At 39.9% G+C, this 15,951-nt stretch overlaps 1 protein-coding gene across 3 annotated transcripts in view; it reads left to right on the top strand.

The window, feature by feature from the left end:
* Positions 1 to 12,802, top strand: part of CCDC88C (coiled-coil domain containing 88C) — a 94,590-nt gene extending 81,788 nt beyond the window's left edge. Inside the window, exons 24-31 of one of the 3 annotated variants that reach the window (XM_079309261.1) lie at positions 593 to 682; positions 1,460 to 1,701; positions 5,624 to 5,806; positions 6,170 to 6,238; positions 7,012 to 7,080; positions 7,826 to 8,127; positions 9,088 to 9,303; positions 10,524 to 12,802. In XM_079309261.1, coding sequence (XP_079165387.1) covers positions 593 to 682; positions 1,460 to 1,701; positions 5,624 to 5,806; positions 6,170 to 6,238; positions 7,012 to 7,080; positions 7,826 to 8,127; positions 9,088 to 9,303; positions 10,524 to 11,537 — 2,185 coding nt within the window. In that variant the 3' untranslated portion in view covers positions 11,538 to 12,802. The remainder of the gene's footprint in view (positions 1 to 592; positions 683 to 1,459; positions 1,702 to 5,623; positions 5,807 to 6,169; positions 6,239 to 7,011; positions 7,081 to 7,825; positions 8,128 to 9,087; positions 9,304 to 10,523) is intronic. The other 2 variants (XM_079309262.1, XM_079309263.1) reach the window with 2 other exon arrangements.
* The last annotated feature ends 3,149 nt before the right edge of the window (positions 12,803 to 15,951 follow it).

Here is a 15,951-nt window from a genome sequence, read left to right as displayed (position 1 = left end):
ATTTCTCTTATAGGTATGGAAGAAGGAAGAAAAATATTCTTAATCCCAGGAGTTTTAGTTTAAGTGTATCAGGATGATGTGGGAGTTACTGAGTTGAGTTTTATACCAGTACTGGCTTATATGGTTGAAGTGTTAGAAATTGTTTACTGAAATAGGCTGAATACAGTTCAGCTGTTCTCTGATCTGTTAATCCTGGTGTCTGGCTATTCTATGATGGGGGTACATTTGCCTTATTACATGAATGAAAATAAGATCTGCCAGCTTTCACTATGTAGGCTAACAAAATAATGAGTAAAAAATATAGTTAGTCTTAACGTTCACCAAACATACTCTGCCTAAGATACTAGTTAGTAATCTTGCACCACCATCTACTGTTCTTTCACCTTTCACACTTTATTGCACAAAAATCACCCATCAGCAGGCTTGGCAGGCTTTTGCATATGCTCTCTCCAAACAGACTGTAAATCCTGAAGGTTCAGGAAAGGAGGATATTTCAGTCGCTTTTTTCTCTTGGTGACTTTTGGTCTTCAGTTTTTTGATTATGCTTTAATTTCATACAGATGACTCAGAATATTCTTTTCCCCCCTCACAGTGATAAATTGAATGCCTTAAGAAGACACAAGGAAAAACTTGAAGAGAAGATAATGGATCAGTACAAGTTCTATGATCCTGCTCCAAAAAAGTAAGTTCCACATGGATTCAGTTCAGATGTACAGATCAGTGAGGGTGAGAAAAGTCTTTCTATAACTGGGGATAACAGAAACTTCATCTGAAGTAAGGGTGGTATCAACCTCACTTGTTTCTTCCCTCTCTCTCTGCAAGATATTCCCTGAAGCAGCAGGTTATGTTAATGTAGAGCATAGGGCCTCATGTGGGGCCCTCTGTATTAATACAAGAATCTGGAACTCCAAAAATTAATTGGGAAAGAACCACTTTGCTCCCAGTATGGTACTAAGCAGCACTAGGAGCTTTCAGAGTTCCTCTTCCAAAGCAAGGGATAACCATTCTGTTGGAGAAAAGGGATTTAAAAATTATATTAAGAACAACAAAAAAGAGCCAAGTTAATTCCACCATACATAGTTCTGACTGATAACCTTAGCAAATAGGCTTCAAGCAGCTTTCCTTTCTTTCCTCCTCAGTCTGTTCCTGTAGTGTTTTTCACACTGTAAGAATGTCTTATGTGGTCCATATGTGTAGTTTAGATTTCTAGCAGAGGGAACAGTTGTCTTTCTCACATTTCTCATACTGAAGAAATATTTTTGCAAAGGTAATTTTCTCTTTAGTAGAGAAATGGATTTCAAGTGCTGTGAAATTCACGGTGCATTTTTTAAACCAATTCATAACAGTAAACAAATAAGAATGTAGGATGGTTTGAGGACTTTAGCACAGTTGTAAACTTCTTTGGGGAGTATTTCTTGTAGCATTTGTTGAATTCCATTTGCAAAACCTGCTTTATCAGGAAAAACCCCTGGATTGGAGCCAGAGCCTTAGTCAAATTAATCAAGCCAAAGAAGGAGACTCCAAGGGAGCGGTTGAAACCAGCAGCAGAAAGCTCCATGTGGTATTCTGAATCCCCAGAGATGATAAACTCTCCATCTGCCTCCCAAAAATTGAAACATCAACACGAGGCTCAGGATAATACCTCTCAAGGGTCAAACCCTGGGGAAGAGAGAGAGAACCCTGGGGTTTCTTCAAATAAAGGTAAGGAATGCCCAGCATAAATGCATGAGCTGAAAATATTTTTAAAAACATTTAATGTATAGGATATGTTAATGCCCAATCGCATTATATTTTATGTCCTTTGTTTGTTTTGGGGAGTTTTGGCATTTTGTTTTGTTTGGTTTTGTGGGTGTTTGATTGGTGCTGGGTTTGGGTTTTTTAGTAAAATAAAAGTTGAGTATGCATAAAACCCTAAACTAGAAATTTGAGTAAACTCTAGAGGATAATGGGTTTGGTTTTGTTTTAGTTTCCTTTCTTCCTTTTATCTACTAGTTCTGCCTTCAGCTTCTGTTTGCTCAGATGTATTGCATGTTACTGAATAAGCTGGTTCTAATATTTCATTTACTGGGGTTTTGCAGCAAAGCAGTTTAAAACTGGATCATGGAATAGTGTGTGGCTCAGGCTCTTTGAGGGTTATGAGCTGGCTGATAGCCACTGCCAGCAGGTGGTGCACGTGCAGAACAAATAACCCATTTATTGTAAATAACCCATTTATCATAATCTGATGATTCTGGAGAACAATACCATGTTTTGACTTAGAATTAAACTTGGAAATTTTTCACGTAAAATGATGAAATTATTATTTTTTTAACACTAATGCATATGTAAGGAAGATGGAATGATTTTCTGTTAAGTTAGTTTATACAGTAAACCAGGTGTTCCTAATTATGGGAAATTTAAAGGGAAGTTCCTCAAAATAAATTCTCCTCTTTCTTATTAATGGTAATATATATGTCCCAAGTTCTGTGTATTCTATTGAGATCATTTCTGTCAGCTTCTGTATGTAGATTGTTATACTCTAGGAGTACTTTCCAAGAAGCAATTTTGAAATTGATACTTGAATAATAATTTCTGTGTTCCAGTTGTGGGGGGTGGGAAACAGAAGGGGAGCAGATGAGAAAAGAACTCGTTATAAACTATTACAAGTACCTGTCTGTCAGAAAGTTTTGTTTTGATTAGGTAAAATCCTTTATCTATTTTAACTCTTTGAGGTCATTTATTCACTTAAAGTAAAAACAGATGTTTTATGGAATAAGATCATCCATATGATTCTAGGTGTTTAACATGCATCTAAGTTCAGCATGGGAAGTTGGGCTTGGGTTGCTGCAGAGTAAAGTCCTTGTAGAGTGCCAGAGACAAAGTCTCTAGGGCTTCATTCATTTTGATGTGATGTAAACACACTTATGTGGAGGTAAGGCTCACCAGTACTAAAGCCTAGAAGACATCTAGGAAATTTGAGTGTGTTATCACTCAGTAATGTACAGCAATTTAATTTTATATTATAAAGCAAAAATTTTGAATGATCTAGCAGTAATTTCTTAGTGGACTTGCTTAAATACTGTGTATGTGTTAATGTCTACCTTAATCTGAGTCAGATTAGCTATGTTTAGCTATGCATTCATCAGCCCTCCATTGTAGGTGTTGGTCATTGTTTAGCCTTTTCTGTTTTTACTGGTTGTGTAGTCTTTAATCTATGTGTTAAGACATTTTAAGGTTTATTTATAAGGCTTTTTTTTTACTTTTTTTTTTTTTCTTCTTCTTTTTGGGATACCTGGGTGATAACAATTTAGCTGCACAGCGCAAAAAGATTGCCTTTTTGAGAAGCAAAAGCAAGGATAAAGAAAAGTCTCCTAAGTCTCCATCGAATCATCAGTCTTTCTCTAATCGGCTCCGGTTCTGGTCTTCTTCCGACATCCCATCCTCTCCTAATGACACTCTTTCTTTCCCAGAACTGGGAGTTTTCTAACACCTTCTCTGTAGCATTTATCTTCATTTATTTCTGACAAATATTAAAAAAAAAAAAAAAAATTAAAAAAATCCCACTTACCATTAAAGAACATGCACATTGATAGAAACACTCAGCACGTCTATACAATACTCTAAAATACAAGCAAAGATTAGTGAACATGGACTTAAGTTTTCCTGTAGAAGATGAATCACTCTTGCACACTGTGGATCATTTCTTCAATGCAGCACACTTTAGGGGACCTCATGGCATACAGTTTGCGTATGTATATTGGCTGTGGTGCATGTTGTAAGTAAGTGAAGTTGCTATTTGCTTCAGTATTTTCTTGCAATCATGTACTTGCATTGTGTCCAGTTAAAGTGTTGAACTGATTTGCTGTTGCTATGCTTTCTACAGTGTGGTAGTCCTACTAAAATACCAATACAGTCTCAAACTCCAGGAATTTTTCCAATAGTCTGTGCTACTAAATTATTTTTAAAGGCAGGTTTTCTAACAACTTTTTCTGTTTTTAAATAGTCTAGCTTTGAATATAGGATGGAAGCTGCTGGAAAATTACCTCAGCCAGGTGTCTTGATGCTTGCATTCAAACCTGATATTTAACAAGATTTTGTACTTCCAGTTAAGAAAATTCATCTTGAATTGGGAAGCTGAAACAATTTTTTCTGCTTCAGTTTCAACAGATTTTTTTGGGAGAAGAATGTAGATTTGTTCTCTTAGGACTGGGAATAACCTTCATTAATCCATTGCCCGGAATTCTTGTTTCCTATTAGTCATGACCTGAAATGAATGTGCCAGTCCAGTCCCCACCCTGTTAGAGAATTGGATGCAGTATGGGCAGTGTGCTGCCGGGGGATCAGCAGAGAGGCCAGAAAATCTTGTTTCCCTTCTCACTCTAAGAGCTGTCCCCAGTGGCACAACCAGGGATTCTGACTGAGCAGCCTGGTTTTTGTTGCCCATCTGGGGATTTGTGGGGAACATTAGTCTCCAGGGCAATTAATACTTTTGGCATCCATGGAAGGTGTTAAGTGTATCTGCAAAGTCAATTAGAAGTACAGATTTACACATGAAGCTTTAGCCAGTAGTTGCCCCTGCAGGCGATGGTGTAAGTCTCAGTTCTGAGTAAGTGCTGGCCCAGTCTGTGGAGCCCATGCAGACCTAGGGAGAAAACATTGTTCTTGAATGAAGTCAGCTTCCAGAGGCCACTTAAGATGACAGCACATTGGTCCATTTCTCTAATACAGCTTCACAGCTGGTCTGTGCTTTGAACTGCCTGTCCATTGTCTCTGCAAATTGTTTATTTCGACTGCTGCACTCTGCTGCATTTTCAACATTTAGTTTCTGTTACTTAATCAAGTATTCTCTAGAAATATATAGAATCTAGAATCTTGCATCTCTTTGTGATTTCTGCAGTAAATTCTTTAAATTTTGTTCTATGTATGCCTTAAAGCATTGCATTGACATTACAAGAAATTAATTAACCTGCTTCATCAGTAGAAAAGAATTTTTCAGATTCTTAATCTAAACAATATTCTAGCAGACAGTTTTTGTTGTTCTGCTAAGATCCCAGGAACTCCACTTAAAAATCATTGCACCAAGACATGATAAGAGCAGAGTTTCAAACTTGTAAAGACTGAGCTCTTACCCAAAACAAAGAAGTAAACCTGAAAGCAGTTATCTTAGTGCTCGGATCACGATAGATAATTTTCAAATCAGCATTATTTTTCTTTGAGTAAGAGCATGACTACTGTCACTCTTTCCCTATTCTGTCTTATCACTGAAGTAAGTTCTTATAAAATGCACCTATAAGGAATAATGTTATGGGAATTTCACACCTCAGTTATCACTTCTGGATTCATGTCTTTGCTCCTTTTCTTCCTCCTTTCACAGTAATTGTTGCATGTATAATATCAATCCTCCCACCGGCACTAAGCAGCCCTTGTCACTCCCACACTTTACAGAGAGCACACATGATTGACAAGCTGGTGGCAGAAATTTCCTATCCACTACTGCATTGTTTATGGAGAAGCTTGCCAAACTAGCGCCTCTGTTGTGCGGTTTCTTTGTGCCTGTTTGTCATGTTTTGTATGGGCAGATAAATACAAATCCCCTAATGCTATTTTTCATTGAGTCTTATTCATTTACCTCTCTCTCCACCAGTGCTAATGGACCTAAAGCAAAAAAGGAATTCCCATCACGGAGGCAGCAATGATAATGGTGAAATCTCAGCAGACTCTGCAACAAAACCCAGCTGTGTGGAAATGGGTGCCAGGACTTACTCAACCTCAGCTATTCATGTGCACACTTCCACTCCCATCTCCCGGCTCCAGAGCAGGCCAAAAGGTGTGTGGTGCATTTGATACACCAGCTGCTAGTGCCAGGCAGGCTGCTTCATAGTTCCTGCAAGGCTGCTAGTGGCATTCAAATACAAAACCAGAGCACTAATATTTTCACTCCTACTTTACCTGTCAAATGGTTTAATTGATGAGATGCAGGGTTTACTCACTTTTGTAATGTCATCAACTTGACAGAGCACATTTGAGTGTCAGCTCTTCAGTGGTTCCCTGCCCAGTGTATAGAAGATGGGTCTGTAAAACCCTCTTAATCACCTCAGGCTTCTGCACTGCTAGAATACGTTGGTAGCTGACCTGAAGGGTTAACCTTTCTGTGTTCAACTGGCCTTTTAAGTTTTATGTTCTTTTCCAGGCTATAATTCAGAAGATAATCTATGTGAACAGTCCCCAGAGGTCGAGTTTGCAAACACCAGGCGGCACGGTAAGCTTGGAGCATGTGTGAGTGCTCTAAACATCTGCATTAAGACTTGTTTCATTGCATCCACATGAACACTGGTGTGTTTTAGTTATATTAATATTACAGAAGGAGGTTTAGTAATGCAGCACTGTTTTGGGAATGGGATTCTAACTGTTTCTGCTTTTCTATTGAAGCTTTTAATGGGTGTTTTGCAAAAATGAATTTTCAAAACTGCTGACATTGAGGCAAATTGCCTTCCCCACCAACAGACCTTTTTAATGCATGTCCTACAGATTTATTGCTGATTTTTTTGGAGAATGTTTAGTTCCTTCCTTAAGGAAGTGAATCAGTAGTAAGAGAAATTTGGTGTAGGGCTTGTGGTTGCACAGTGGGAACACTGTTGAAGCAGCAGCAGCACTGCCTGCTTAGAGATTGCAGAAGACTTAATTTGCAAGCTGGCTACCAGCTCCTTCCAAAGAAAACTGCAAAAGAGACAGCAACTTATTGCTGAGCTTTTTCAATATCTGCATTACTTTGCAGTTACTGTAAAAACCTGAAACATATTTATTTATGCAAAAAAAATGAGATAAACAAGTTGGATCCTAAATAACTTTAAAAATGAAGATGTTTTCTACTTTGTCCAGATTTTGGCATCCTGTGTGTATTATGTTGTTCATGTTTTCAAAGTGACTTAGTTGAACAGGTCCTATTTTCAGAAGGGAGACTGTAGCCAAATCTTTTAGAGAATCAGAGGAACTTGAGATCTATTTGTTCAATGCTTGATTTGTGTTTTTCAGTGTCCAGGCCAAACAGTTTAGAGAGCAGTAGGAACGCTTCCGGCAGTAGTTCACCTCTCAATTTGAAAGGTAAAGCTTTTACAGCTGAATTGTGACAAACAGGAAGTGAAATTCCATGAAACTGTGTATAAAATGCCATTTTCCTTCCAATTAATTTTGAAGACTTGTTTTGAAAGGGTAATGATTATGCAATCTGGACATGGCTGTCTTGGGAATCAAAACTGCTGGCAAGAGGTGCTTTTCTCAGATTGATTCAGGCAAGGGGTGGCTTTTAAGGCAGACAGTCGACTTTTGCTTCAGTCTGAGGAAATATTGTGGGAAATATCAGGCCACTCTAAGACTCTCTACAAGAGATCTCTGCGGTTGTTACTCCACACACAGCTTGTGTATGGAATGAGAGTGCTCTGGAGATTTGCTTTTGCAAATTGTGCATCCTTGAAGGATGCCAAGAGACCGGACAGTGTGGAAAAATCCTCTAGCTCTCAGACCACACAGCCAAGACTGGGAGATGTTTCAATGACACACAGGTTGTAAAGAGGCAACCTAGTATTATTTTACTAATATAAGTCTTATTACCCACCCAGTGTTAGTGTGAAGTAATTGTGCTTATTTAAGGTTCTGTAAGATATTTAGTAGTCCTGATTTTTCAAAGCTCTGATTGCTTTGAGCTCTGTAGGAGAAAATAGGAAGGTAAAAAGTCATTGCCACCCAGTCTGTGTGGAAATGGCCCTGGATTATAAAGTTCCTACCTGTGTGTGAAATCCACTGAAATTGTCAGAGCAGTGTCATTAATGGTATTAATGCTTCTCCTCAGGTTCCTTAGACCATATCCATGGTAGAACTGAGAGCCTCAACAGTGAAGATATGGTGCCAAGCAGAGAGGCACCAGTCTTGCTCCGAGACACGTATTCCCTTCACTCTGCTGCTGCTTTCTTAAGCCCTGGCAGCAGGCACGAGCCTTCCTCCCACAAGAATGGTTTGATGTCCTGTGATATACCTCAGAAGAGCAATCCATCTCAGTCTCGCGCAGGCAGGCAGCGGTCTGCCTCACCTGGCAGTGAGATGGTAACTTTGGAAGAGTTCTTGGAAGAGAGCAATAGGCTGTCTCTACAAAGTGTAAGTAAACAGAACTAGATAGCCCATTTCAGATGTCAGAAAAACTGTTCAAAGATGATTTAGGAGGATGAGGGCATAGGGAAGCAGAGAGATGATCCTTGTTCAGATACATGAGTACTATCAAATCTTGCAAAACAAATGAGACGGTTTCAATAACTAAGGTAAAATCAGCTTTCATATTGCACTCTGCTAATTTATTTTGGCTTATCAGCTATGGCAAGTCAGATAATTCACTGCAGGTACTAAGTGTTGGACTGCTGGGGCATTTTGCTAGCAAATGATTGTGGTCAAGGTTTTGTATCATCAGTTCTCAGCTCCAGGTATTTTTATTTATAAACTGTTTTCTGTGTAATTTTCAGCTGCTAAATCTATAATTAGGAGTGAGACCTAGAATAGTTTTCATTTGAAGTGCAAAATATGCAGTTGTTAAAAAACATCTCATAATCTGAAAATATCAGTGCATTTGAGAAAGCCTGGGTTTTTTTGCAGAAGGAAGGTTTTGATACTTGCACCACATTTGTGTGTTGACTGATACTGCCTTGTTACTTCAATGACTGCAACAATATGTCACTCATTGAATGCTTTTTTCAGGAACTAAATGTTTGTTTTCAAGATGGCATTTGTCTTTCACTGCTCAGACATGCTGTACAATAGTGAGGCAGTGCACTATTGAAAAGGTTAATGTCTTAAAAACAGTTAATTGAAGTGTAAGTTAACAGACTTCTGTTTTATTAATGCTTTGGTAAAAGTACGGAAATCAGCAGAGCTGTGCCTTTTCATGGCATCAGTAAATTCTGGTCCCTGAATTTTCACAGTAATGTTCAAATATACCTCATGCTCCCTCATTATCCTAAGTACAATTCTTAGCTTTTAGAGATGCTTAAAATTATTACGTTTGTGTGTCTGTAACTACCTGACCATGTCCATTTTCATTCTTTCTGTCATCCTATTCCTTTTCAGCATCGGCGCAGTTTAAATGAGAGTGAAATGATTTCATTGCACCAGTTTCTGTTAGAAGCAGATTCAGTGTGTCCCTCTTGCTACTTCCCATGTCCTTCCATTCATCAGGAGCATTCGCAGTCACTCGAATCGATCCTCAGTGTTTCATATCCCGACAGCGTGAGGCACAGAACAGGCAGGGGAAATAGGAGATCTACTTCATTCTATATCCCCAGGGTATCCATTGTTCTTACTATGAAGGCCTCAGCTCCTGACTTACCACAGCTTTTGCTAGCATATTAATACCTGTAGAAGCATACTGTAACTCCTAGTTGTTACTTTAAAGGCTGGCAGATCACTTGCATTAATTGCTCATAGAGTATTTGCAGCATTTGTTCGTACATATGCGTTTTTTCACAGGACTCATCATTCTATAATGTTAATGTGCATAACAGCTGTTTAAATAAAGATAAAGATAAAATAACCTTAACACTTTAACACTTAGTTGAGCTTAGAAATTTTCATACTGCACTATTACCATTGATGGTGTTTGTTCGTGGAAAACAAGTTTTTTGGCTGGAAGAAATATTTGGAACACTAGTGAAATAAGTATAATAAGCTTTAAACATGCTCCCTAGAGAAGAGTAAAGAAGTAAATTTCATGAGCTTGTTCAGCATGTTATTTGTAATGACAGCATGTCCCTTAACTGTGCTGAGCATGCATTTTACTAATAGTACAATGGCAGCTGATGAAACATCGCCATTTTTGGATTGCATGGACCATCCCCATGAAACATTTGTTGCATATTTTCTTTTACTTCCAGGTTAATTGTCTGACTTGAAATTTGGAAGTTCATTGTAGGCAAACAATTTTCAAAATAATTTTTTTGTACATTTTATCATACTGTACACGCAGCTTTTAATATACATAGTGTATTGAGTGGGAGAGGTGAAGGGAATCAATGGAAAAGGAATTAAAATTTTTTATAATGCTACACATCTTCCCAAGGTATTGACTTCTGTTACATTCCTGAAGTTAAAGTAGAGAGTTATCCAGATGAACTGTTTTCTGCAATATGACAGACATTATTGATATCTGCTGATACCAATGGCTGATGTCATCATTATGATATTGATGTTAAAGTGACAGTGGCTGATGTGAAAGGAAGCAAAACAGCTGCTGTCCAGGTTGCAACCAAAATTATTTAAAAATTATGACAATTAACCTGGTGTAAACAAGGTTGTCACGATCTAATTACAATAAACATTATTCTTTGAGTTGGATTTATACACATTTTAAACATTCATCTCTTCTCTTTCCACTGTGTAAAATCTATGATTGTGTTTGGCTTAAATTTAAGTGGGAAGGAAGATTTTGTGAATACTGAGTATTGATACGTGATTCTTTAAACAAAATGTGTTGTCATTAATGTAACATGCATATTTTCTCACACCAGGGCCCCTCCACTAACAGAGATGACTTGCTCAGCGATTATTTTAGGAAAGCAAATGAGCCTTCAGCTACTGGGAACTTGTTGGTTCAGCCGTCCAGAAAGGAGGCTGGTAAGATGCCCACTAGTCTTGTTGCTCCAACTGTGAAGATGGCCGTGGCTGGTGAAGAAGGAAGAACAGCTAAGCCTGACAATTACGTGAAGCCAAACCTCAGACAAGTTGAACCTGATGCTGTGGCAAACCCCCAAGGGTCCCTTAAGCTTCCTCACACCCCACAGCACCAGTCTGCCAGCGGGGTGCGGCAGATGGCACAGCCTCAGCAGCCTGGAGCCGTGAGCAGGAGGAGTGCCTCACTGAACAGGGCATTTAGCTTGGCCTCTGCAGACCTCCTCAGGGCTGCTGGCCCAGAGGCCTACAGGCAGGAGAGCCCTCAGAAGTCAGGAGCAGAGCTGCACGGGGGCAGAGACACCGTCTGTCAGAGCACCAGGGCTTCTGTGCCAACAAACTCCCAGGCACCCTTAAGAGAGAGGCCACAGTCTGCAAAAGCCGCAGGTTCTGTGCAAGGTGTCGATTCCCGCTGCCGGCAGCTCGATGTGAGGCGCCTTTCCCTGGTCCCACCAAAAGATGAGAGGCCACTCTCCTTCCATCAGTTCTCTGCCTCACCCACTGCATCCACCAGCAGTCTGAATGTCCAGCAGCAAGAGCGTGTGAACCCTGGGCAACACTACTCATCTGCATCGCATACTCCTTCAAAAGTCAAACCCAAGTCAGCACCTCGTACTGAGGACGTGGCCACAGTGGCCCCTGCCAGAGCTGTTTGCAGCAACACTGAGGGAATTACTTCCCCAGGGCAAGGCCAGGGTGATGCCCTACTTACCAAGTGCCAGGGTAAGCTGTTAGAAAGCAGCTCTGGGGCTGTAGAGGAGCCGGTGAGAGGAGGCAGCTCCAACAGCACTCCTGGGTCTCCTGACCCCCAGGGGGATCAGCAGACGGTTTGGTATGAGTATGGCTGTGTGTAACTCACAGGTGGAGCTGTAATACGTGTGTTTGGTATGGCTGATGTCCAGGTACCATTTATCTAGACACTGTCAGGTCTTAAAAGGCATCACCTGCAGGCTGCTCTGAGTATTCTCTGGGTACTGTTTCCTAGTTGGATGTGTGATTAAGAGAATCAAGGAGCAAAAGCCCAATCCTCCTTCTGACACTGTTGTGCCTAAAACAAAGTGCAAGCTTGACCTAATCTCACAGCATACTTGGCACTTGATTCTCAGAGGTTCTGATCATTCCCCAGTCCAGCAGAAGCTTAGCAGGGTTCTCTGTTATTGCTGCACTATGCACCCTTTCTGCATGCATTAAAGAAAAGCTTCACAGGTCCTGGGTGTGCTTAACTCAGCCCCACCATTGGTAAATAACCATACTGAAAAGGTCATATAAAAGCCAAACTTTTCCCCCAAAGACAGAATCAAATGCTTGACTTAAGTAGCATAGAGATGAAGAGCAAAAGTGCTTGACTTTAGCCATGGATCTGGTAAAATCTATTTTTCTAACCACAGACACATCTTCTAGAAGGTATTGTATAGACTTCAAGGGTCACATCTCAACCTTTCCCACTTGGACTGTGTAAACACAGAAGCCAGCATAATTACCCCACTGCCTTCACTATAGCTGCAGCTCAGTGGATCCCTGACTCTGCAGAGTGGTGCTGCCTTTTGAAACTTGTTTTATCTTTTATACAAAAACTGGAACTATTGCAGCCTTTCAGCAGAGATGCCATTTCTATTGCAAAGGTGTCATCTCCTGTACAAAAGTGTCTTGTAAGTATGTATATAAGAAGCTCAAGTACTGTATAAGAATGCTGTGTAAATTATATTATTACATCCTTGTGTGCGTGACAGCCCACATCCTGTGTGGGCTTTTGTCTCTTAGAAGTCCTTGTTTGTCTCCAAGAAACTTTCTCAGTCTAGAAGGCAAAATAATTTTGTACACATGTGAAAGAAATATACTTTTAAAAATCTATTTATGTGCAAAAAGTTTCTTGTATGTTTCTTCAGAGTGTCATCAGCGGCTTATGTATATATGATCAAATGTGTATCTTTAATTCCATGTTTGTAAAGCTGTTCTTCTTGCAATAGACTAAATCCTTAAAAAATACTTCTTTTGCTGGTTCTGATTTAATTAAGTAAAAGATAAAACTGATGAATTTGATGTTTTTGTTACCTAATATGTAGCAATCCCTTTCTGAAAACTACAAAATTGTTTATAATAAAGATTAAAATAAAGTAGATTAATGTTGTACTTTTTGTCCTTGGAAAAACAAAGAAACCTCAAAAATGTGATTCACAGTGCTGGAGATCTGTCTGCAGCAGCTTTTCATAAGCTTTAGTATTGATTTGCATGTCTATGTGATGAAGTTGAATTTGTTTTTAGAACATAGAAGGTGTACCAGAAGTCTTTTTGTTCAATTGTAATCTTCTTACTGGAGACTTGCAGGAGGGTTGAACATGCAAAACAAGTGATTTACAGTTCACTCCATAATTGGGCCATGAGATGTTTGTGCTTCTCTGACCCCTTCAGACAAGGGCAAACTGTCAGTTTTGACCCAGCTTGCGTCTTGTATGGTGTATTTTGTACTTAACTCTCAGGGTGCCTTATGAAAGAAATTTTTCATTATTCAACATCGAGAGAATGGCAAAAAAAAAAAAAAAATTCAAAATTCTGCCTTCAGGGCTGCGGCCTCCCGAGGCACCCGGAGCCAACAGCACGAGTTGGGTGCGTGAGGGGCAGGAGGAATTGTGTTAGAGATGGGCAAATCCTCCCGGAGCTGGGCGGGGGGAGCTGCATGGGGTGGTGGGAGCTGTGGGGAGAGGTGCCCTGTGAGGTAAAGGATGGCGCAGAGCCCCCCACCCTTTCTTGGTGCCTTCCAAGAAGGGAAGGTGAAGGAGCAGCTGTTCCAGGTTGCGATGGGTTTTGGGATGGAATCCATCCTGAGGAGGCAGCTGCGTTGCCAGTAGTTTTCCAAGGAAGCCGAAGGGCTCTGCCTTTGGCAGCACCCCTCCCTGCAGTGTGCTCAGACTCTGCAGTCGGTGAACTTGTTTGACTCAAGGAAACAAAGGTGGTGTGTGTTTGAAGTAAAATAAATGACTGCTGTGGGAATAGGTGCCGGGGTTGCGTGCTCTGCAGTGACAGTGTATCCTTCACACAAAAGCTGAGTCTCCTTTAGCACAGCAAGGCACGGAAACCTTCCCTTTAGATATTCTGCCCCTGTTGGTGAAGTGAGCAGACCTTTTCTGATTTCAGTTAATTGACTTCAGAACTCAAAACCACCAGAAGAAGAATGTGAAAAAATAGAATTTATTTTTTTCTTTCTATAATGAGGGAAGTTCTAAGTGTTAAGGACGTTGTAAAAATAACTAGTGCTTAGCTCAGGAAAACTGCATCAGCGTGTGGTTGGAAATTATTTCTGATTGTCCAGACATTTGGGAGCATACTAGCTCAGCCACTGGTAAATTTTAAGACAGAATATGGAAGACATTTCCCCAGAAATTGTTAGTTCATGTGAAAGGATTACAGCCTGGATGTTAAATTGATGAAAAAAAACCAATACAATTTTTTTTTTTTTTTTTTCCACTTTTCTCCTTTTTTTTTTTTTTTTTCTGGGTAAACATGAACACAGCTATCCACAGAGGATTTGATTATGGTTGTGCATTTTCACATGATGGGGGCAGTGGACTATGGAATCAGTTGTAGATTTCGCAAAAAATAACAAACTTATCCTAAAATTTACTTCTCTGCCCATAGTAATAATAGTATATCAGATCCTGACAGCAATGAAAATGTTCAAGACAAGGTGTAAAATTTGTGAATATTTTTGCAAATCGCCAGTACCAGGCAGAATTAACTTGATGTAACAATGCAGAGTGAAATAATTCAGTTACTGGAAATAACAAATTAAGTAATTGTTATGAAGGGCTGCTAGACTGGAGAATTAGACTGGGCCAGGAAGGTCTTTCTTGAAGACTGGTGCTAGAGACTGCCATATGAACCAGGAGAAAATGGCATCAGCTGGAAAAAGGTAAAAAAAAATATGATTTGTGTGACTAAATTAGGAGTTTAAAGTTACTTGGGAGAGGCTATGGCAAGTTTTGCAAAACTTAATGGTGTTTTTCCAGTTACAAGGATTTTTTCAAAAGCACAAAGAGAACAGTAGAAAATTGAGGATTGCTGTTCGATAGCTTCTCAAATAGGGAAGTCCTTAAAAAGCTAACATGTATCCTAAAGACAGAAATGTGACTTGGTGAAGTGGGACAAAAAGCTGAGGTTAGTTCAGATTTGAAGGATTGTGAAGAATCCCACTAAAGAGTAACATGGATGAGTAAGGGGCCCCAGTGAAAGAGTACTGAGAACATGACGGTGAAAATGTGGTTATTCCATAGAAACTAGGAATGTAAAACGTCCAAAACATAACACAGAATGCCATGGAAACTGTCAGCTTTTCATTCCCAGATGTTCTAATCAGTTCTAGTTAAAATACTTGAACATTTTAATCCAAAGATTATCATAATTGAGGATTATGTAGTTCTGATGGTGAGACCATGCCAAAGTGTGTGATGTGTGTGTTGTGTACCAGAAACAGAGCAGCAAATCTGAGCACTGACACCAGGCTGTGAATGCTGCATTGCACGAGGGAAAGCAAAAGCAGCCCAGCTCCCTCTGCAGTGAGTGACACCGTGCAGTGAGTGGTGTCATCTGAAACTCTGATAAAGGAGAGAGTGTTTAGAAAAAGGAAAATGAAGCTGTTGGTGAAACTCATTGCACCAGGCTCTTTTAAAAGGAAATAGATTAATAGAGTATCATAGTGTTATAATGGTTTTGATTTATGATATAAGAGGGAACATGGGAGAGCTAAACAGCCTCTGCTTTAAGAAAACACCATCAGATAAAAGTATGAGTCTCCCGCCTCCTCTCCAACATTATGTGCTGTTTGCCTTTGGATTCCACATTTGGAACAGTGAGCACCTTCTCCATGTAAAAAAACCTGAAATTTACAAGTCAAAGGTCACTTCACTTTTTGCAGTTGCTGAGTGATCTGGAAGTACGAGATGCACTAATGGCAAGAAAAGCACAGTTTGTGTTTGGGAACACACTGCTAAGGAAGAACACGAGAGTTTGAGAAGGATATTCCAGATGGAAAAGCACAACTTGCCAGTGGACTGCTGAGGCATCTCTAGCAACTTGCATTGGAGGGAAGAGGGAGTTTTCTGCAAGAAGTGAAAAAGTATGTCTGAAGAACTGAGGTGGGTGTTTCACAGGGCAACTACTGTGATTGTTTTACCATTTGCAGGGTACTGTGAAGGTTATGGGATTTGGGAATCCATGTTCCCTTGCCATTTCAAGTATCTCTGACCAAAATTATCCCGTTCTTGTTAAACCCAT

The sequence above is a fragment of the Erithacus rubecula genome (genome assembly GCF_903797595.1).
Source record: "Erithacus rubecula genome assembly, chromosome: 6".
Taxonomy (NCBI): domain Eukaryota; kingdom Metazoa; phylum Chordata; class Aves; order Passeriformes; family Muscicapidae; genus Erithacus; species Erithacus rubecula.
The sequence above is the reverse complement of the archived record's forward strand: the minus strand, read 5'-3'. Positions and strand labels throughout refer to the sequence as shown.